This window comes from Canis lupus, chromosome 5 (genome assembly GCF_048164855.1).
Source record: "Canis lupus baileyi chromosome 5, mCanLup2.hap1, whole genome shotgun sequence".
In the NCBI taxonomy this organism is placed as follows: domain Eukaryota; kingdom Metazoa; phylum Chordata; class Mammalia; order Carnivora; family Canidae; genus Canis; species Canis lupus.
In genome coordinates, this window is record NC_132842.1 from 80,139,426 (window position 1) to 80,162,563 (window position 23,138).

A 23,138-nucleotide genomic window follows, 5' to 3' on the forward strand; every position below is an offset into this window, starting at 1 on the left:
ATTTGCCATTTTTGTTTACATGGTTAGGAGTCTTCAAAGCAGTTTGTTTTCCTAAAAGGCTTTGCTTTTCTCTTCCCCATTCTATGATCAAATAGCTCTAATGCTGGATTTAAGAAATCATAAACCTCCTTGAATGCCAAAGACCCACTGTATTTTTCCTGGTGGATTCTTGCAAAAAGGCCAGGAGGTGGGGGAAGGGGGAGAGCATGGGGGATGGGGTGAGGGAAGCCCTTATTAAAACACAAATCTCTTCCCTAATAGCCAAAGGCAATGGAAACGGTTGGCTACATTCATTCCTTTTTTGCATAAAAGCTCTTTTGACAAGTTTTCTGAATAGTATAATTTCTTTTTTATTGCTTTTTAGTACATTGAGTTATTTTTGACTTATCACGCAGTGATAATAATCTATAGTGTAAACTCTAAAAATAAGCTGTAGAGTCAAATTATAGTGAAAAGTAATTGAACTGTTTCTAGTGTATAAAACTGTCCAGGTCTATCAACTCAAAAAAAAAAAAGAAAAAAAAAAGCCACCCTTTGGGGACTTACAGTTCTTTTCATGTTCAGAAATGGCAGAATGGGTGTTCACACTACTGCCAGTGTCAATGGAATATTTTTGGCTGAATTTACCTTTTTTGTAGCCAAGATTGAGTTAATAATCTTCTCTTAACATGTAGATTTTGTCTTCCTTGATTTGTTATCTTAATGCATGGTTTTAAAAACTGAACTCTTCCAGCACTTGACATTATAGCTTTTGGGGGATATTCTGAGGACTTTGACCAAACATGTTCATTTCCTCTGCGACAGATTTTTGTCGACAATGAAGCAGAATGCCCTGCAAGGGGTGGTGCCCAATGAGACGGAAGATTTGAATGTAGAACACCTACAGCTGCTCCTCCTCATTTTCCACAACTTCACTGAGAAGGGCCGGCGGGCCATACTGACCCTTTTTGTGCAGATCATCCAGGAATTGAGTGCCAACGTGGATGCGCAGGCGCGCTCCGTGCCTCTCATCCTGGCTCGCCTCCTTTTGATCTTTGATTATTTGCTTCATCAGTACTCCAAAGCACCTGTGTATCTGTTCGAGCAGGTACAGATTAATACATTGTTTTTGCTTTACTTGCTACTGTCAAGAGAGTTTTTCTTCTCAAGTTGCCATGATCCAAAGCAAAATGACCTGCTCACTTTAAGTTTTAGCCATTTGTTGTAGTAGGTATATGATTAACTTTAGAAGTACCATTGGACTTACTTATATCTGTGCGCTCATACTTTGTATTTAGCCACGATCAGTAAGTATAGGTTATTTGATTTGATACTTTTGTGAAAATTGGATTATGGGTTCTGTTCACAGGTGACCTTTGAATTACCTCACTTTAGCTGGTGTCCAGCTCAGTGTCCTGAGCATCTGCGCTCCATGAGTATTTGTTAGTGGTTGAATGATGGTTGGGCAGTAAGTTTTATGGATTAGTAAACTCTTTTGTTGTAGGGATCCAATGTGAGGATGGGAGGGCCAGTTAAGGATTATTCAGCATTTCCTAAAATGTTTGCTTGGTCAGTGTTCCCATTATATGTCAGCAAAAAGATGCTCCCCAGAGAAGTCACAGAAAAATCTAAAACTTCATTTTGGTTTGTGAATTTCCCAAGCTTTAATATATTGATCAGTTATAACGCTTATAGTGAGATGTGGAATGTGGCTGTGTATCTTTCTTAATTTGAGTATTTGTGTTTTAAAAGGTGCAGCATAACTTGCTGAGTCCTCCTTTTGGGTGGGCAAATGGATCTCAGGACAGCAACAGCCGCCGGGTGACCACCCCTCTCTATCATGGGTTCAAAGAAGTAGAAGAGAACTGGTCTAAGCATTTTTCATCAGGTCAGAAAGAAGATTGTCAGCAAGAAACTGGCTCACTGGTTCTCACTGGGGGGATTGAATTTGGTGTTTAGAGATTACTTATTTATTTTATTATTATTATTTTTTAGTTTATTTATTTTTTTAGAGATTCCTTAAAATTCAGTCTATTCCATATAGGTGGCAAATACCAAGGGATTCAAAACATTTTTGGAAATTCACTGTCACATATCCCACATAAATTTAATTTAATTAATTTATTTTTAAAAGATTTTATTTATTCATGAGAGACAGAGAGGCAGAGACACAGGCCGAAGGAGAAATAGGGTCTATGCAAGGAGCCCGATGTGGGACTCGATCCCGGGACTCCAGGATCACACCCTGAGCAGAAGGCAAAAGCACAACTACTGAGCCACCCAGGCGTCCCTCCCACATTGATTTAAAAGCCAAAACCAAAAACAACATTGAGACATAATTAGGAATTCTTGTGTCTGCTCATAGAGTACAATATATGGATTCCTTCCACTCTGAGTAATTACATTTAGTTTTCCACAGGAATGTGGTTCTAACCCACAGGCTGAATTTCCTTTTGGGTCATGATGGGATACTGTCAGAAAATAATGGGAACTGTGACCTTTTCTGTGGTATTTCTCATGAAACACCATTCTTTTGATAAAGTACCTTTTGTGTTTATTTTTAGTGTGTATTTGCTCATCCTGAGGAATTGTTAGCTGTTAAATGTATTTTGTGGAAACTCTCATCAAGCCTATGTATGAATTTTCTGTGATTGGGAGCTCTTATTACTCAGTCCCTTTGATGTCGGGGAGATAACATATAAGGTTTTTTTTTTTAAGATTTTATTTATTCATGAGAGAGAGAGAGAGAGAGAGAGAGAGAGAGAGGGGGGCAGAGACACAGGCAGAGGGAGAAGCAGGCTCCATGCAGGGAGTCTGACGTAGGACTTGATCCCAGGTCTCCAGGATCACATCCTGGGCTGAAGGTGGTACTAAATTGCTGAGCCACCCGGCTGCCCCAACATTTTAAGTTTTAATGTAGTTAGTCTAAGGACCCAATTTTGATGATTAATATGGTGATTGTAGGGCACCTCTGTTAGTTATCTTCTAGAGCAGTGGTTCTTAACTAGGTAGGGATGATTGGGCCTCATCCCCACAAAGGACCATTTGGCGAGATCTAGAGATCTGTTTGGTTGTCACCATGGGGAGGGTGCTAAACATCCTGTCTTGCACAGGGCTATAGAATTATCTGGCCCCGAATGTCAGTAGTGCCAAGATTGTGTTTTCAAGTGTCCAAAGTATTTTCCTAGTTTTTACATTTTATAGTTGCTAAACAGAGTTGAGATTGAGACCATTCTTTCAATGAGCCCATTGTTTTTTTAGATGCTGTTCCACAACCCAGATTCTACTGTGTCCTGTCCCCAGAAGCCTCAGAGGATGATTTGAACCGACTCGATTCTGTGGTACCAGGAATTTTAAAAGATTTTACTTATTTATTTGAGATAGAGAGAGCACACACGAATGGGGAGGAGGCAGAGTGAGAGGGAAAAGCAGGTGCTCTGCTGAGCAGGGAGCCCTTCTCGGGGCTCAATCCCAGGACCCCAAGATCCTGACCTGAGCTGAAGGTAGACGCTTCACCGACTAAGCCACCTAGGTGCCCCTGGTACCAGGAATTTTAAAACTCCATTTTACATGTGGGATCAGATGGTTTCCACCAAAATCAGTCTGTCAGGGAAAGAGGAAATGACTTGCTTTTTGTAATGAGGGAATTTGGCCTGTATTAGGATTTGAGCTTGTACTAGAAAGAAAATGTTATTTTGAGATTTATTTGCTGGGCTCCACTTTCACTGTGGGGGTTGTTCTTCCTGTATCTGTTAGTATCTTCATGTGCAGATAATTTTAATGGACAAAAATAGTTGCCTTGTTCTAACGCCTGCATTTGTGTGCTTCATAATAGCCCATAAACTGAGAGAAGTCCCTGAGTGGGCATCTTGCTGCAATGAGAAATTCTTATCAGTAATTTGAATGAGCTATTTTGCCAGTTGTGAGGTTAAATGATAGTATACGAGTACTACACAGAATAATTCAAAAAATAAAAAATTATTTTTTTCCCCTCAATACTAGGCATGTGATGTTCTTTTCTCTAAGCTTGTCAAGTATGATGAGCTTTACACTGCACTGACTTGCCTGCTTGCAGCTGGGTCCCAGCTTGATACAGTCAGGAGGAAGGAAAACAAGAACGTAACAGCCTTGGTAAGACCATTGCAGCCTGGGATGATTTTAGAGAGTTTGCAATGTGTTTGATACTTGGGTAACAGTTCTGGGAATTTCTTTCTGGGAACTAATCAGTTCTTGAATTACCTATTTCCAGAACTGGCTGATATTTCAGTATTTCTAGGTAGTTTGAGTGGCTCTTTTTACTTTAGAGATACTTGAACCATTTTTGTCCTTTTTTTGTTACATTTAGGAAAATGTGACTTTGAGAGTTAAGGACTACTAAATATCATACCTTCAGTGAAGGGTGGTTGATATGTGACAGTGGAAGTCTCCCACTCATGCTTTTTCTATGGTCCCATTAATGTGTCTCTACCTCTAGAAGCCATAACAGCAGTTCAGGCCATAGAAAGGGGCACTTGATGATGGGGTTGCAGGGCAGAATGTCCTACTCTCTTTTGGTTACTTGCTAAATTTCTTGGGGAGCCAGAGTTGTCTTAAAACCATGATATTGGCCTGTGAGATGTGCACAGATGGAGCAAATTATTTATATGTGTGTTTTACTATTTTCTGCATTATTAGCTATGTCTATTTTATAGACCTAACAGACCTACAGAACAGACTTGAGAGCCAGGTCTCAGTTGAAAATCAGGACTATACTGTCTACTTTAATTGTTGTATTTGGAACAGGTATTACTGTCAGGGAGTTTGTGACTCAATACCACAAGTGCTGCTGTGATTGTTCTTTTTGCTTCTTCTAGGAGGCCTGTGCCCTTCAGTATTACTTCTTGATACTGTGGAGGATCCTAGGGATTTTGCCGCCATCAAAGACTTACATGAACCAGCTGGCCATGAACTCACCTGAGATGAGTGAATGTGACATCCTACACACGCTGCGGTGGTCTTCCCGCCTCCGCATCAGCTCCTATGTCAACTGGATAAAGGTACCACACTGTCACATAGGGCTTGCTGCCGAGGGGTGGCCAAAGCCACTATGCTCTATACTTGTGGGAACTTGTCAATTTAAGGGTAATGAAAGCTTTAGACTCTGTGTATTAATCTCCTGAACATTTTTTCTTGCTGTCCAAATAGGATCACCTTATCAAACAGGGAATGAAGCCGGAACATGCTGGTTCTCTTCTAGACCTGGCATCCACCAAGTGCAGCTCGGTGAAATACGACGTCGAAATTGTAGAGGAATACTTTGCTCGACAGGTATGTTCATTTTGGATTAATAATGACAGGATTTAGTTTCTGCCACAGCCTTTTGCCACAACTAATTAATGTCTTGGGTACTTTTAAAGATCTCATCATTCTGTAGCATCGACTGTACTACCATCTTGCAACTCCATGAAATTCCAAGTCTGCAGTCTATCTACACCCTTGACGCTGCCATCTCGAAGGTTCAGGTCTCCCTGGATGAGCATTTTTCCAAGATGGCCGCCGAGACCGATCCTCATAAGTCATCTGAGATCACCAAGAACCTGCTTCCAGCCACACTACAACTCATTGACACCTATGCATCATTCACTAGGTGTGATGGGCTGCCTGCCCACAGATGTTGGAAATGGGGAATTTAGATCCTTGGGTTGTTTACTTTCTTTAGAAGCCTGAAAATTCTTCAAATTGAACATAGTGGTTCTAGGACCATTCACTGTGCGGATCCTTAAGGACTCAGAATCTTAACTTTTTTGTTTTTTTTTTTTCTTTTTGTCAGCTTGGTTTTTTTTTTTTTTGTCTCGGTAAAATGTTTTTTTTCTCTAATATAAATGGGTGCCCAATGAGAGAGTTTTCAAATAGTTCAGGAAGAGTCAGAAGAAGTTTGATTTCTATAAATCTTTAAATATTTTCTAGCATTTAACTTGTAGGATACAAGGAAAGATCATGAAATATCCCCAAACATATCATTGCTGTTATTCACTAAGATGAAGCTTTAAATGCTCTTTAAATTTCATGGTAGGTAGTTAGAGAAAACACATTCTGTCATGAGTCTGTATTTTGAATTCCAGTCCTTTCTGAGATAATACATGTTGCAAATTGCACGTCCTATAGACTTGTTTTGCTTGATGTTTAAATACTGTGGAATCTACCTTCAGTATATAAAAATGAGGAGTTTATTCACGAAACAAGATTTCTGTGTTTTCTTGTAAGAAAAAACTGGCAAAACAGTCTGACTTCATGTGACATTAGTACAGCACCGTTGAGGAATGGCTACCCTGTGTAGCTGTTCTCCTGGGCCCTTTTATGCTCATTTACTTTATCTGGTCCTTATAGATTTCACTGTGCCGCTCCTGTTCTGTGGAGCTTTTATGCTAAAAGGGACTTGGATCATTATAAAGCTTAACTAATGGCTAAGTGTGAATATCTTGCAGTAAGTAGAGTTAGGACCATTGCTGGAGGTACCGTTCTTGATGATACTTGAGCAGTAGGCATGAATAGCAAATGGGGGTGCTTGCAGTGTGTCAAGTACTTTTCTAGGTGCCAAGGGGATCACAGTAGCAAAGCTGACCAAGTCACTGCCCTCTGAGAGCTTCTCGGCTCCAATCTGGCCCATTAGGCCAACTCTCTGTACTAAGCTAGTGATAAATGTTCCTGGCAATTAAGTTGGTTAAGTTCTGAGTAAATACAGTTGAATTAGTTTTGAAAAAGTATAGTACAGGGGCACCTGGGTGGCTCAGTCGGTTAAGCGTCTACCTTCAGCTCAGGTCATGATCCCGGGGTCCTGGGATCAAGTCTCATGTCAGGCTCCCTGCTCAGCAGGGTGTCTACCTTTTCTTTTCTCTCTGCTGCTCCCCCTGTTTTTGTTCTCTCGTGTGCTCTCTCTCAAATAAATGAATAAATAAATCTTAAAAAGTATAGTACAGCTGGCCCTTGAACACCGTGGGATTGGGGGAATGATGCCCTTGTGCATTTGAAAATGTGCATAAAACTTTCGACACCCCCAAAACATAACTACTGATAGCCTACTATTGACTGCATGGGGAAGTAAAAAGGGCTTGAATAGGGCTGGAGTTAAGAGCAGAAGCTACCCTTTAAATTTATAGCCGTTTTGTCATTTTCCTGAATTATTGCAGTCATTGCGTTACTGAGAAGTTTGTTAGCGCATATTTTACATATATATGTATTATATGCTATATTCTTACAGTTAAGCTAGTGAAAAGAAAATGTTATTAGGAAAGTCATAAGGAAGACAATATGTTAATTGTGCTGTATTTGTATTTATTGACAAAAACCCATGTATAAGTGGACCTGCACAGTTAAAACTCCTGTTGTGCAAAGTATACTTCCTGAGAAGTATACTTCTCAGAGCTTTCGTTATATGCACTGCCAATCGTCCAAGACCAAGGAGAGGTGGGTAGGTAGTATTCACTGTTTGCCAGGCTCATTTGTCCTGGAAATTGTGTTTTGAGAACATTTCAAAGGATGGGATATTCTTTGGGAAAAAGCTACCCATTGGAATTATTACGAGATCACAGAGGCAGGTAATGTCAACTACAGTTAATAGATAGGAAACTGAGGTACTGGTGTTTCAATATGTCTAGGGCAGTTTCTTCTAACTATGATAGGAATAGATTCTTCAGCTTTCATGTATCCCCCTATTTTCTTTTTTTTTTTTCAGAGCCTATTTGCTACAGAACTTTAATGAAGAAGGATCCACTGAAAAACCTTCCCAGGAGAAATTGCATGGTTTTGCTGCTGTTTTGGCTATTGGCTCTAGTAGGTGCAAGGCAAACACTCTGGGTAAGTGGATGTGCTTTTGAAATGCTATACTAGTAATAGGTCTAGTCCTGCCACTTCCATACCGGTCTACTGACATTTACCACTTCCTGGAACCTTTGTGAGTGTCAAAGGCTGACATAGGTTTATCTGTGTCAGTCCTCTCGGGAGCCTTACGAAGGATTACTTTCCCCTTTTACTCAGTAGGAAACTAAGTCTTAAAGAAGTTAATTTGCCTAAAGTCCTACATCTTGTAAGATGAGGCTGGAATCCAAACCAATGTCATTTGATTCTAAAGCATTAGCCTGTGTTGTTTTCCTTTTCATTTAATAGAGATTGGGAAGATTAACGAGCTGTTGCTTTGTGCTGGCCAAACCCCCTTCCCGTGTTAGGAATGATCTAGTAAAAATGGAGGGTGGGGAAGCAAAGGGCTTCAGCAGTTAAGATAGTAGTTACCCTCTAAATTTATAGCTGTTTGTATTTTCTGCATTACAAGCTTTAAATGCCCTTTTAGTGTTCAGATAGGCACACTTTTGGAAATTAAATTCTCCTACTTCATAGAATGCTGTTCTTGATGTGCATTAAGAGTCCCTGCCCTCAGAGGCACCTGGGTGGTATAGTCGGTCAAGTGTCTGACTCTTGATTTCAGCTTAGGTCATGATCTCAGGGTCGTGGGGTCGAGACCGATGTCAAGGTCCCAACTCAGCAGGGAGTTGATGCTTGAGATTCTCTCCTTTGCACTCCTCGCCCCCCGACCCCTGCCGTGTCTCTCATTCTCTCTTTCTAAAATGAATAAATCTTAAAAAATAATAATCCTTTCCCTTAGATTCATCTTGAGGACAGAAGAGATCAAAGTGCTACCTGTTAGTAGAAGGTGTAGCAGATGCTGAGTAGCAGTTTTAGCCTGACTTGTAGTGACATGCCCCTGCCTTGCATCCTGTTTTCAGTTGTCATCTTTACTTGCAAGATTAGAAAGTGACTATGATAGGACGTGAAAACCTTATAATTGGCATTGTTAGCTATTAAGCAATTAGCTAGTTCTTGGATGCAGTACTGCTATTGAAAGATCCATCTAAGCAATCTTAGTAATTGACAGCTTGGGCAGTGGTGTATCTTTCTGCATTTGGGCTTGGCTTTAAAATACTATGTGTCATTCTTTCCATCTTGTGGTGAGTCCTTGTCCTTCCTGTTGCCTCCAGGTCCCACCCTCGTTCAGAATTTGCCATCCTGGGTCCAGGCTGTATGTGAATCCTGGAATAACATTAGCACCAATGAGTTTCCCAACATCGGATCCTGGGTGAGTGTCTCTTCTCAGAGTAGAAATGGGCACTAGCCATTCTTTGTTCTGTTCTTATTCCTTAGGCTGAAGCCAAGTGCCAAGAGGCTTGGTATGCCACAGGATATCTGCTATGGCTGAATTGATAATCACAGGCTCAGCTTAACCCAGGTGGTACCCAAGTGGCCATTTTGTTAAGCAATCTGTTATCATGTCACGGGACAACCACTTTATTACCAGGAGTCTCCTTTTCCTTGTCTGTTTAATCCTGAGATGTAAAAATTAATTGTATTACATGTAAGGTGCCTGACACAGTCTTCGGCCCCTGATTCTCAGTAAATGTGAACTGTTTTCATTTTCTTTTTAGGAAAATAATGTCATGAACCTGCTCGTTTTGTCATTGTTTTATAGGGTAGCTTTCACGTTCTGGAGGCTGTTTACTTGACCTTTGTGTATGCTTTGCTCAAATTGTCTCTATTAACAGATTATTCCCTTGTCACTGTTCTTTGGAAAAGCCAAGTATTATAATCTTGTTATCCCTGCTTTATAATTGTGACCTCTGTTTACATCACCCGGGGGGCTGTAGCAGAAGGATAATGAAGATATTTTGAGGGAGACTCTGATACTTTGCAAAATACACATCCTTCTTAATTATTAGAGAGTGTAGTTTTAGTGTTAAATAGAATATATTTTAATTATTTGAAAACTGGCATTAGGTATCTTAACTCTTTAACCAAACTAACCTTTTAACAACTTTTTTTTTTTTAAGATTATTTATTTCTCTATTTATGAGAGACCCAGAGAGAGAGAGAAAGAGAGAGAGAGAGAGAGGCAGAGACACAGGCAGAGGGAGTAGCAGGCTCCATGCAGGGAGCCGATGTGGGACTTGATCCTGGGTCCCCAGGATCAGGCCCTGGGCTGAAGGCAGCGTTAAACTGCTGAGCCACCCAGGCTGCCCACCTTTTAACTTCTTTTTTAGAGGGGGAGAGGGGAGGGTGAGGGAGAGAGAATCTCAAGCAGACTCCCTGCTTAGCCTGGAGCCTAATGTCGGCCTCGATCCCATGACCTGAGCTGAAACCGAGTTGGATATTCACTGACTGAGTCACCTGGCACCTGAGACAGAACCTTTTTTTTTTTTAATGTTTTATTTATTCATGAGAGACACAGAGAGAGGCAGAGACAAAGGCAGAGGCAGAAGCAGGCTCCCTCTGGGAGCCCGACGTGGGACTTGATCCCAGGACCCCAGGATCATGCCCTGAGCCAAAGGCTCAACCAATGAACCACCCAGGTGCCCTGAGAGAGAATCTTAAGCAGGCTTCATGGCCAGCATAGAACCTGAAATGGGACTTAATCTCAAGACCCTGAGATCAATACCTGAGCTGTAATCAGGAGTTGGAAACTTAACTCCCTGAGCCACCCAGGCACTCCTTAACTTTTTAAATTTTGAGTTACCTTTGGGATGCCTGAGTGGCTCAGTGGTTGGGTTCCCTGCATGGAGCCTGCTTCTCCCTCTTCCTGTGTCTCTGCCTCTTTTTCTGTGTGTCTTATGAATAAATAAATCTTAAAAAAAACTTTTTTTTTAGTACCTTTGAACTAAAATTTGTTAATTGTTTCCTTGGTTCACTCCACTTTCCTCCCCAGGATGAATAATAGTGTATACTGAGTAGAGCCATTGTCTAGAAACCTCAGTGAGGTCTTAGTTTATGCCAGTTGTTTTTTCCCCCATGTGAGAATTTTATCCTGGGTAGATGGTCTGTCCATTCATGTCGGTTTTGTTTCCTTTCAGCGCAATGCCTTTGCTAATGACACCATCCCTTCAGAGAGTTACATCAGTGCTGTGCAGGCTGCTCACTTGGGGACTCTTTGTGGGCAAAGTCTGCCTCTGGCTGCTTCCCTGAAGCACACCCTCCTCTCACTGGTCAGACTGACTGGAGATCTTATTGTGTGAGTACCTACTATGGAGCCCTGTGTACTCTCTATGCCTGTTTTCTGTCATAGGTGAAGGACGATGGAGTTTATTATAATAATCCTTTTCTTGAATGCTTTTATAAGCAGAGAGAGTCTATTGTTTCAGAGTGGAGTGTGAGCATTTACCTAGAATGTGATGTGAAAAGTAGCAGAATACTTCCTTCCCTCTTGCAGGGAAGGCCATGCAGGCTTTAAATCCTATTGTAATTTGCTTTGTATTGGAATTTTAAGGTGGCAGTGATGTATTTCAAACCATGCATCTCCAGAATCCTCGTGAGTGTTAGATTCTGCTCTTGTGGGAACTGGGGCAAGCCAGTGCCTTTGTCTTCCAGTACACAGGTCATTGGTGAAGTCCTCTATCACATGGCCTTAAAAGTGACCCAGATTCCTGGAGTTCTACAAAAGTTGTCTGGGATGGGTTTCTAACACTGGTTTCAGTTAATTTTCTTTTCTGAATATTATAAAATATATCTTCTATTTTTTTTTTAAGATTTTACTTATTATTCATGAGAAACACAGAGAGGGGAGAGAGAGAGGCAGAGGCACAGGCAAAGGGAGAAACAGGCTCTATGCAGGAAGCCCGACATGGGACTCGATCCCAGGTCTCCAGGATCACACCCTGGGCTCAAGGCGGCGCTAAACCGCTGAGCCATCGGGGCTGCCCATATCTTCTATTGTTAATTGAACATTTTAATGAATGAGCTTTTTCCATGGAAATGATTTTTGTTTCTGCATAATGCAAAATGAAACTGAAGTCAAATGATTACACGTATATAAAAGATAAGTATCAAGGGAAAAAAGACTGGAATAAATGCCCTCCTTAGTAAATGATTGAATTGCCTTATCCTCGCTTTTGCAGCTTTCGGGGGGAGTATATTCACTAATAGGGTTCCCTTTTCTTTGCTGAAGTTGGTCCGATGAGATGAACCCGCCACAGGTAATTCGGACCCTGCTTCCCCTTCTTTTGGAATCAAGCACTGAGAGCGTTGCTGAGATCAGTAGCAACTCCCTGGAGCGCATCCTGGGTCCTGCCGAATCTGAGGAGTTCTTGGCTCGAGTATATGAGAAGCTGATCACTGGTTGTTACAACATTCTGGCCAATCATGCAGATCCCAATAGGTGAGCCTAATTGAGGGGGACATTCAGGCTCCTGAACCAACGCTGGCTTCTCTATGTCATTAGTTAATGGCTTATTGTGTTTTTTAGCAGAAAGTTCTATATCTGTGTGCATTTTATCTTCTTGTGGATGTGCACAAAAGGTTATTTGGAACCCGCTTTTCTGATTGTTAGGAATTAACTTTGAGCAAATGGAAGGCTTAAATGGTTCACATCTGGAAACTTTAAGTTATTGAACAGATAGTTATCAAGTATCATACTTGATGTAATGAACTGTACAGAGGAGTTTCATAGAATTTGTAACATTTCTGGAACTATACCTCTAAGATGGGTGTGGGGAATAGTTAGTCTCTCACCATTGTTTGACTTTGGTAGTTTAGGCCATAGTGATGTTGGTAAGCCTTTAGGACCAGTAGAGTAAGTTGTAGCTTGTCCCACAGAGAACTTCTTAAATGAAGGGTCCAAATATGGGCATTCTTGACTTCATTTTTGAGGACTCCAGAGTGTCTTGGGCTCTCTTTTTTTCCTTCCTTCCTTCCTTCCTTCCTTCCTTCCTTCCTTCCTTCCTTCCTTCCTTCCTACCTTCCTTCCTTCCTTCCTTCCTTCCTCTCTCTCTTTCTCCTTCCTTCCTTCCTTCCTTCCTTCCTTCCTTCCTTCCTTCCTTCCTTCCTTCCTTCCTTCCTCTCTCTCTCTCTCTTTCTATAATATGAAACAGCAGTAATGATTCTTTGAACTCTTAGCCACTGACTGCATGCTTTATCTGAGATTTTAGGAACTTTTTTGTTTTGTTATAGTTTAATGTGTTAGACATGTACTGAGCTCCTGTGTAGCCAGGCTTTTATGCTAAGCTTTGGGAAAAAAAAAATGAATATTGCCATTAAGGGTCAGTCATAAACTTTGGATTTTTAAAAATAAATATAGGAAGATACTGAAACAGACCTTCATTCTGGTAGTAAATTTTTCTTTTTGATCCTCAGTGGACTGGATGAATCCATCTTGGAGGAATGTCTCCAGTATTTGGAAAAGCAGCTGGAAAGCAGCCAGGCTCGTAAAGCTATGGAGGAATTTTTCTCTGACAGGTTAGCCGTATTTTGTTTTACTCAGTGAGCATTTTTTGAATGCCTCCTGAAAGCATTAGGTATTTTTTTCTCGGGGAAAACTTAAGGCCTGCTTAGGTATTTGTACCATGGGGAGGACTTAGATTAATTGCTGACTCCTTCGGGTTATTGATGAGGGGTCTACCTCATGAATACCTGGTGTCGTTGATTGGCGAGTGACCAGCTACCCTTGGGGAGATGGCGTCATGAAGAAATGGAAGCGGATGCCTTTTTATGTGAGGCTTAATGTGATTCTCCCATTTTTTCCCTCTTCTGCCTCCCAGTGGAGAACTCGTGCAGATCATGATGGCAACAGCCAATGAGAACCTCTCTGCTAAATTTTGTAACCGAGTTCTGAAATTCTTCACCAAACTCTTCCAGCTGAGTGAGTGACAGCTTTTAGTAATCTTCTTATGGGAACTTTGATGTCCAGCTAATACTGTGCATATCTTCTGCCCGAGTATAACTACCGCGTAACAAGTGCAGAGAATCCCTGCAAGGAACTTGAAAAGGAATTTGAAAACTTACTTGAAGCCTTCCTTCCCCCTTTCCTGGCTCCCAGTTGTTGCCTTCCCTCCTGTCCCTACCCTTCTTCACTGACCACCCTTCTTGGTCTGTCCCTAGCTGAGAAGAGCCCTAACCCGAGCCTTCTGCATCTCTGTGGCTCTCTGGCACAGCTGGCTTGTGTGGAGCCTACACGCCTCCAGGCCTGGCTCACCCGCATGACCGCATCACCCCCAAAAGACTCCGACCAACTGGATGTGATTCAGGAGAACCGGCAGCTGTTGCAGCTATTGACTACGTACATTGTTCGGGAAAACAGGTAGAACAAATACATTGGGTCATGTGTTCCTAAGAGCCCCAAGTGAACGTTGAGACCCATTTGTTGATTTCTTTCCTTCAGGCATTGGTCCTTAGCCTTTTGAGTGCTTCCAGAACTCTCCTCACTAGACTTAAGGAATCTAGTAGAGCTCCTTAATTTCTCCTGTGGAAAAGTTTTGAAGTGACTTGGCCTATCAGTTGTCACATGGGTGAATGTTTTGTGCTCTAATAGCTGAAGTCCAAAACTGGGTGCATATATATGGAGTAGGGAGGAAACGGGGGGGCAAGTCACATATTTAATGTTTAATTTTCAACATCCTTGTTTTGTTTTTTTAATTCTATTTATTTATTCATGAGAGACATAGAGGGAGAGAGGCAGAGACACAGGCAGAGGCAGAAGCAGGCTCCATGCAGGGAGTCTGACATGGGACTCGATCCCGGGTCTCCAGGATCATGCCCTGGGTTGAAGGTGGCACTAAACTGCTGAGCCACCCAGCCTGCCCAACGTCTGTTATTTTTATACATTTAAAAGTACAGTCAGATTCCTGTTGTGTATTTAATACTTTGCTATTTCTTTTCTACCAGCCAAGTTGGGGAAGGTGTGTGTGCTGTGCTGCTGGGTACCCTGATCCCCATGGCGACAGAGATGTTGGCCAACGGTGATGGGACTGGTTTCCCGGAACTCATGGTTGTGATGGCCACCCTGGCCAGTGCAGGTCAAGGTGCTGGCCATCTTCAGCTCCACAATGCTGCTGTGGACTGGCTGAGCAGATGGTAAGATGATGAAATTGGAGGAGCCCATTTATCGGTGCAGCACTGCTCTTAGAGAAAAGGGGGTTAATTTGTTGCAGGTTATTTTTTCTTTGTAGCTTGGAGTGAGTATAAAAGAACTTGAGTCTCCCTTTTTCTTGGAGATTGAGGGAGTGGCCTGTAACTGTTCACTTTAGATTCCACCTTCGTCCCATTCTTAGTAGGGTTTCCTGTTCATTATTCCTAAGAGAAGTCTTAGGGAAAGTGTGCCACGTGTTGGTGATCAGGCCAGAACACCCCAAACCTCAGTGCTTTCTCCGAATGACTGTGCTTCCCAGCGTCACAAATTAAACCAGGATTCATGAAACTGGTTCCTTTTCTTGGATTCCTTAGATGATTTTTGTGTCTCTCCTGCCCCCCCCCCCTTTTTTTCCTTTGGGACAGCAAGAAATACCTATCACAGAAGAACGTGGTTGAAAAACTGAATGCCAATGTGATGCATGGAAAGGTAAGCGAAATGCACCTTGACAGCAGTCAGGAAGTGATGAGTCTTCTTTGTGGTCATGTAGAAGACTCTCCTTTTGACTGGTTCCTGGTCCTAGCCAGCCTGCCCACAATTTCAAAGCCCTGGGGGTGTGTAACATGAACTACCTGCTCTCAGGCTTCTACTAGGTTATGAGGAATGATGAGGGGAGGGAAGGGGGAATACAAGACGATAGACAAAACATCCAACTGAATCCTTAAAACCTAGTAAATTCTTGCTATTTTTAGATTTTGTTATGTTGTGGAAAATTGTTCCCTGCTCCTGCATTGGAACTTTGTGCTCTGAGTATGTGTTTTAGGGGGTTACCTACTGCCTTCTCAGCTCTAGTCCACTTGCTAGTATTGTTTACTGCTGAGAAGAAGGGTTTTTAAACTGACAGAAATCTTGCATTCAGGCATTTTTCCTACTTGCCCTACCGTGAACTGGACATAAGTGGCTAAAAAGAGCTAACTGGCCTCTAAGACCTAGCACAGCACCGTTCATGTCTCCTTTCCTTTCTTTCATGTTTCTTCTCTCAGCTCTGAACTGTCAGAGTGCAAAGGGAAGGAACTTAGAAATCTGAGGCCTTGACGCCAGGTGCTGGGATTTTAGGCAAACCTAAGCTACTGGTAGTGGTTTGCTGGAAGACTTTTTGCTTGGTTTCTGAGGCTGTTCCTTTCTTATTGCATTAATTTAAAACCTGGTAATGTAAGTGTCTTTCACCAGCAGTTAAAAAAATACTGATGGTAGGAAAAAAGCCAATGAGAGCCCATTCATACTTTTAATCTAGTCTTTTTTGTTTTCTTTTGTTTTTTATTTTTATTATTTTTTTATTTTTTATTTTTTTAAAGATTTTATTTATTCTTGAGAGACACACACACACACACACAGAGATACAGAGATACAGGCAGAGGGAGAAGCAGGCTCCATGTAGGGAGCCTGATGTGGGACTTGATCCCCAGACTCCAGGATCAAGCCCTGGGCCAAAGGCAGGTACTAAACCGCTGAGCCACCCAGGTGTCCCTCTTTTGTTTTTTAAATTGAAGTATCCTTAACATGACACTAGATTATTTTCAGGTGGACAGCATAATCATTAGATGTTTGTGTAGGCTGTGAAATGATCACAGTAAGGCTAGTTAACATGTCTTCATACATAGTTCCAAGATGTTTTTTTCTAATAATGAGGGCTTTTAAGATCTATTCTCTTAGTGACTTTCAAATATGCAATACAGTATGTTTTTTTTTTTTTTCAGTATGTTGTTAACTATAGTTCTTATACTGTCTGTGTATTATATCCCTGTGACTTATTTTATAACTGGAAGGTTGTAGGTTTTTTTTTGGTAAAGATTTTTATTTATTTATTCATGAGACAGAGAGAGGCAGAGTCATAGGTAAAGGGAGAAGCAGGCTCCCTGCAAGGAGCCTGATGCGGGACTCGATTCCAGGACCCTGGGATCACGACCCGAGCCAAAGGCAGATGCTCAACCCCTGAGTCACCCAGGCATCCCAAGGTTGTAGCTTTTGAACCCACTTCATCTGTTCTCCACTCACCCCCTCCTTCTCCCTGCCTCTGGCAACTACCATTCTGTTCTCTGTATCAGTCATCTTTTCTTGAATGATTTTTGCCTCCAGTTTTACCTGCTTTCCTGATTTCAGGTTTGCCTCATTTTATAGCATTTTGTGGAGAATGGTTTTTGTGCTTAAGAATGAAAGAATCACATTAATTCAGTACAGCATATTGACTGGCTACATGTGGTTACAGTGCTCAGAGCTGAGGAAATAGATAATGTAAACATGTTTTTTTGTCTGCTTTTAAACCATTTCTCTGATCTTCAGCTTTATTGGGAAAAGTTTGAGAAAACACAGTATATAATAATTAGGTATGGAGAAGCTAAGGTCTCTTTGGTATGATGGTGGTCTTCTCTTCTAGCACGTGATAGTCCTGGAGTGCACGTGCCATATTATGTCTTACTTGGCTGATGTCACCAATGCCCTGAGCCAGAGTAATGGTCAAGGCCCAAGTCACCTCTCAGTGGATGGGGAGGAGCGGGCCATTGAGGTGGACTCGGACTGGGTGGAGGAGTTGGCAGTGGAAGAGGAAGACTCCCAGGCTGAAGATTCAGTAAGTACCATGTAACCATCCAGGCAACTGGTTATTAGTGGCTGACTGACTGGCACTGACACAGCTCATGCTAACCAGCCTTTGGCCCTCTTTTCTAGCCCTGTGCGCTTCAAAACTCTCCCACTCCTGTCTGCTTTCTCCCAGCTTATATGACTAATGCCAGACCAATTTTCCAGGTCTCCAGAGCAAGCTGTGGGGATCTAATCTCTTAGGAAAGGGGCTGTTGAATAAGCATATGCCTTCTTCCATCCAGAAGTCACTTACTCTGCAGTTGTTTGGTTTTTGTATCATAATGGAGTCCTAGGGATGAATTCTTAATGGTTATGGTGTGAACTCCCTTACAGAGAAAGTGGAAAAACTTTTTTCTCCTAAAGATTTATTTATTTATTTAGGGGGGAGGAGAGGGAGAGCTTGCATGAGTAGGAGGAGGAGCCGAGGGAGAAGAAGAGAATAGCAGGCAGAGTCCCCGCTGAGGATGAAGCCCGATGCAGGGCTTACCCCCATGGTTGAGATCATGACCAGAGCTGAAAATAAGAATCAGATGCTCAACTGAGTGAGCCACCCAGGTGCCCCTAGGTTTATTTTTTTCTATTCCTACAACATTAAGCTCTCACTTGGAATTGTAGCGCATTTATAGCCTGCAGATTATTTTCCGGAATAAGTTTTACTGGTCATTTATGAATTGACTGTTTATTCTCTGTAGGGTATACTTTTGGGGGTGCCTGTGTAGAAGGGTGTATTTCTGATTAAAAAGATTTGTTATCTTTGAAGGATGAAGATTCTCTTTGTAACAAACTCTGCACTTTCACAATCACTCAGAAAGAATTCATGAACCAGCATTGGTAAGAATAGTTCTCTTTCAGGTGAGGATTTGTTGGGTCTTGACTGTTGGGGCTGCTGGGCTTATTTGCTCATTCTTATTCTTTGTAGGTACCACTGTCACACCTGCAAAATGGTGGATGGAGTAGGTGTGTGCACAGTTTGCGCCAAGGTGTGCCACAAGGATCATGAGATTTCCTATGCCAAATACGGGTCCTTCTTCTGTGACTGTGGAGCCAAGGAAGATGGCAGCTGTTTGGTGAGAGTTTGGAACATTTCCTGGGCTAGGAAGGGTGACTTATTAGTGACACGGGAATGCTAAAGCCAGATTGGGAAGCTGCCATGTCACCTTCATGGTGGCCTGGGTCTAGGAGTACGTTGGGTCTGTCACTGATCATGGCCTAAGTGCTTCACTTAGAATGTTAGAACATGCAGGGTCATTAAAAGGTCTTGTAGTTTTTTTTCTAAGATCTACTACCACAGGTTTGGATATTGTAATCAAGACCTGTCGGTGTGAGTGGGTAAAGTGTTAACTATTAGGTGGGTATCGTGAAAATCAGAATTTAGGCATTTGGATATCATTTAAATGGTTGGCTGATTTCTCCTCCTGGTCCAGATTTCCCTCCAAGATCTCAGGCAGTGTTTCATCTGGGTTGTGGTTCAGGCTTTGGGCCTCTGATGTTTTCTGTCTCTAGGCGCTGGTGAAGCGAACTCCTAGCAGTGGCATGAGCTCCACTATGAAGGAGTCAGCCTTTCAGAGTGAACCCAGGGTTTCTGAGAGTCTGGTGCGCCACACTAGCACCTCTCCAGCTGACAAGGCCAAAGTCACCATCAGTGATGGAAAGGTTGCTGACGAAGAGAAGCCAAAGAAGAGCAGCCTATGCCGCACAGTAGAGGGCTGCCGGGAGGAGCTGCAGAACCAGGTGTGCGTTTTGGTGGTGCCTGGGATGCTGGGTGGTGTGTGGAGCCTGGCAGGTTGGTTCACAAGCAGGCTAGGCGCAGGGCTGATACAGCAGTGCGCCTTGAGGGGCTGAGAGTTACTTTCTCTTTTCTGTGAGTTGGCTCATTTTCACAGGACTGATATGAGTAGGATGTGTTGTCAAGCCCCTGCCTCACAGGGAGGGATTTGAGACTGAGGAGTACTATGGGAATTTGCAGGAGAGGGTGTCTTTTAGTTCTAGAGTACCTTTCTTGGCCAGGGTTCCTCATCTGAAGTACAGACTACAGAAAGTGATTTACGTGATTGTTTTCTCAGTTTTCTCAAGGATGGCATGTAACTAGAATGATTCTAGATGCACAGGAGAGAATTTAATCATACGTGATGGATATATTCTAGCATTAGGGTAGGGTATCTGTGGGATTTCTTTTTTTTTTTTTTTTGGTGGGATTTCCGGTTTAGAAAGATTGCTCTAGAGTTTGTAGCACAAATCTAATGTTATTGAGAGGAAGAGATACGGCTAGAATATCAAATTGGAAATGAGGAAACTGGATTCTAGATTGTAGAGTTACTGGCAAGATGTATTATGATGAGTACGACTTGTTATTTTTTTTTTTCTTTCTTTCTTTTTTTTTTTTCATTTGTGTATTTGGATTTTTCTCAGGCCAATTTCTCCTTCGCTCCTCTCGTGTTAGACATGCTCAATTTCCTCATGGATGCCATTCAGACCAACTTTCAGCAGGCTTCAGCTGTGGGGAGCAGCAGCCGGGCTCAGCAAGCCCTCCGGGAGCTGCATACCGTGGACAAGGTGGTTGAGATGACAGATCAGCTGATGGTGAGTGTGTCCGGAGGAGCATATTTACTGAAATGCTAAGTTATGCCGATACTCTGAGGAGGATCCTTTGGACAGCCAATCCCTAGCTATCCAGCATGAAGATCCATGTGTGAGGGTATCTTCAAAAGAAGACAGAAAAGGTCATTTGGCCCAACCCAGTGAATAAGTCCCCTTTTCAGTTCATAAAAATCGATCAACTCCCAAGATGTTGGAGATAGCATCTGGGGGCAATTGTAGTAGAATTTCTTCTGAATCTAAAGTAGAAAACCTCTTCTTCCCTAAGATTCCACTGGCTTGCAGAGTTCATGTTTGTCGTCTTCTGCTTATAGCCCTTCAGGCAACTCTCCCTAGCTCTTCATATGAAATGGCTTAGAAGTCCTGAGTCATTATCCACATTAAGTCCTCTTGCTCGCACTGAGGCTAGGAGTTCTGGTGTGTTCTGCTTGTCCTGTGTAGTAGCAAGTGTAAAGTAGTGAAAACCAGTGTTAAGTGTCTGTGCTTCTGTAAAGGAAGTGCACAAACGAACAAGGTATGGGAACCGATCTTAGAAGGTATCTGTTTTTAAGGGAGAAATATTCCCTCGGAAATACACACACATACATACATACAGATATTTTGGTATTTTGGTAAAAGTGGTAATGGCTTTTAGACTTCGAGCTATTAAAGATGAAGTTAATTATTGGGATAGTATTGGTGATCATAAAGTTGCTGACTTTAGTTTTGCAAGGTCAGATGAATGGAAACCATTCTGTCATTAGCATCATTTCACTTAAAAAAAAAAAAAGGCATTTTAACATTTCAAGAAGCCTGTACTTTATTAATTAAATTTAGCTTGGTGAAACATTATTATGTTATTCTTACTGGATTGACAATAACTTTGAGAGATTCACCTAACTGTCCATAGATCAGAGACTGGAATCTGTTGCTTTTGAATGCCTGCATTGTATAGTATCTCAGTCATATGAATAGTGTATGAATCCATTTGATCTCTTTGCCTTACTATTGCATGTTCTCTCCTTCCCTCTTTGCCAGGTTCCCACCTTAGGCTCCCAGGAAGGTGCCTTTGAAAATGTTCGGATGAATTACAGCGGAGACCAGGGCCAGACTATTCGACAGCTAATTAGTGCCCATGTGCTCAGGCGGGTGGCTATGTGTGTGCTCTCTTCCCCGCATGGGCGCCGCCAGCATTTGGCAGTTAGCCATGAGAAAGGGAAGGTGGGTTTCCAATTCTTTCCTACTCATTTTAGGTCATGTTTGTCTTTTTTTTTTTTTCCTTTAAAGATTTTATTCATTTATTCATGAGCGAGACACAGAGGCAGAGACACAGGCAGAGGGAGAAGCAGGCTACCCAATGAGGGACTTGATCCCAGCACCCCAGGATCACGACCCAAGCCAAAGGCAGACCCTCAGCCACTGAGCCACCCAGGCATCCTGGTCATGTTTGTCAAGTGCTAAACAAAACTGATGACTATGCTCAGGTTGGCCCTCTGGGAAAAAGTCTTGGATTCTAAGAATGCTTTAGGGGATGGAGCTTAATGAGCTTTTTCTACTCCACCCCTCAGTTTGTTGATAAGACTTAGAGGCAGTGGGACTAGAACAAAGTTGCTGTTTCTCATTAGTAGTTTCCCACTCAAAACATCCTTCAAGCCCTCAGAGAAAGGTAATGACGTGATTACCTAGGACAGCATGGCTCCCAGGCTTGGCCTGGTTTGGTCATGCTGGAGGGAGGGCACAAGTCAAGAGAATAAAAGTCTTCATGGGAAGACTCAGTGTTCCTTAGTTTTTCCCTGTCCTCCTGGCCCACTGTGGACACAGGGAAGCTTAGGTTGTTTTATAGAATTGGTAGAGGTTGGAACAGTGGCAGATACGTTAACATTTTTCTGTATTCTGGTTTCTTTATCATCAGTAAAGTTGTTTTAACTTTATCTTAAGTGAAAAACAAACTAGAAATCCAAATAGTCCATAAGATCCCTCTAAGATACTTAAAAACAAAACAAAAACTTGTACAGAAAACTAGAAAGGAAAAAAAAAAGAAAACTAGAAAGGATGATAGCATACAGGAAGTGGGGTAATGATCTTCGTGAACTGATTATACAAGGAGGAGTTGGTTTCATTACTCCTCTCTTTTGTTGTCACTTGAAGGAGGAAATTAAAGGCATTCCATCTCTTTGAGCCGGGAGAAAGTGTTTTCTTAAGAGGCTTAACTGTGGACTAGTACCCCACTGAAGGAGCTTTTGTTGGGCTCTATGTTCTCTAAGAGGACGGCGATAAGGAAATCTGGCAATTGTCCCCTTGCAGATCACTGTTCTGCAGCTCTCTGCACTCTTGAAGCAAGCGGATTCCAGCAAAAGAAAGCTGACTCTGACCCGCCTGGCTTCTGCTCCCGTCCCTTTTACTGTATTGAGCCTCACTGGGAATCCCTGTAAGGAGGACTACCTTGCTGTGTGTGGGCTGAAGGTAATAATCTGATCTAAGTTTGATTACTTCTTGCTCTAGGTCCTGCATGGATCGCATTCCTCTCCTCTCCTTTGTTCTCAGCGCCACTTTCTTTCTTTTTTTTTTTTTTAATAATAAATTTATTTTTTATTGGTGTTCAATTTACCAACATACAGAATAACACCCAGTGCTCATCCCGTCAAGTGCCTCCCTCAGTGCCCGTCACCCATTCACCCCCACCCCCCGCCCTCCTCCCCTTCCACCACCCCTAGTTCGTTTCCCAGAGTTAGGAGTCTTTATGTTCTGTCTCCCTTTCTGATATTTCCCACACATTTCTTCTCCCTTCCCTTATATTCCCTTTCACTATTATTTATATTCCCCAAATGAATGAGAACATATGATGTTTGTCCTTCTCCGATTGACTTACTTCACTCAGCATAATACCCTCCAGTTCCATCCACGTTGAAGCAAATGGTGGGTATTTGTTGTTTCTAATGGCTGAGTAATATTCCATTGTATACATAAACCACATCTTCTTTATCCATTCATCTTTCGATGGACACCGAGTCAACGCCACTTTCTTGTACTCATTGTTGAGATGAAAACTTAAAAGCTTTTGGAATATAAAAGAAATCTTTCTCTGAATTTC

The 23,138-nt window shown here is 42.2% G+C and overlaps 1 protein-coding gene across 5 annotated transcripts in view; it reads left to right on the top strand.

Annotated features, from left to right (window-relative positions):
- The window catches only part of UBR4 (ubiquitin protein ligase E3 component n-recognin 4), a 132,806-nt gene that overhangs the window by 30,881 nt on the left and 78,787 nt on the right, over positions 1 to 23,138 (top strand). For all 5 annotated transcript variants that reach the window (XM_072828086.1, XM_072828088.1, XM_072828090.1 and 2 more), the window contains exons 19-41: positions 805 to 1,087; positions 1,732 to 1,867; positions 3,241 to 3,320; positions 3,982 to 4,110; positions 4,833 to 5,015; positions 5,164 to 5,286; positions 5,376 to 5,605; positions 7,691 to 7,812; positions 8,988 to 9,085; positions 10,851 to 11,008; positions 11,942 to 12,151; positions 13,126 to 13,227; positions 13,530 to 13,630; positions 13,870 to 14,068; positions 14,653 to 14,841; positions 15,262 to 15,325; positions 17,271 to 17,462; positions 18,234 to 18,304; positions 18,393 to 18,540; positions 18,977 to 19,204; positions 19,883 to 20,053; positions 21,086 to 21,268; positions 22,352 to 22,510. In XM_072828086.1, the coding sequence (XP_072684187.1) occupies positions 805 to 1,087; positions 1,732 to 1,867; positions 3,241 to 3,320; positions 3,982 to 4,110; positions 4,833 to 5,015; positions 5,164 to 5,286; positions 5,376 to 5,605; positions 7,691 to 7,812; positions 8,988 to 9,085; positions 10,851 to 11,008; positions 11,942 to 12,151; positions 13,126 to 13,227; positions 13,530 to 13,630; positions 13,870 to 14,068; positions 14,653 to 14,841; positions 15,262 to 15,325; positions 17,271 to 17,462; positions 18,234 to 18,304; positions 18,393 to 18,540; positions 18,977 to 19,204; positions 19,883 to 20,053; positions 21,086 to 21,268; positions 22,352 to 22,510 (3,559 nt within the window). The remainder of the gene's footprint in view (positions 1 to 804; positions 1,088 to 1,731; positions 1,868 to 3,240; positions 3,321 to 3,981; positions 4,111 to 4,832; positions 5,016 to 5,163; positions 5,287 to 5,375; positions 5,606 to 7,690; positions 7,813 to 8,987; positions 9,086 to 10,850; positions 11,009 to 11,941; positions 12,152 to 13,125; positions 13,228 to 13,529; positions 13,631 to 13,869; positions 14,069 to 14,652; positions 14,842 to 15,261; positions 15,326 to 17,270; positions 17,463 to 18,233; positions 18,305 to 18,392; positions 18,541 to 18,976; positions 19,205 to 19,882; positions 20,054 to 21,085; positions 21,269 to 22,351; positions 22,511 to 23,138) is intronic.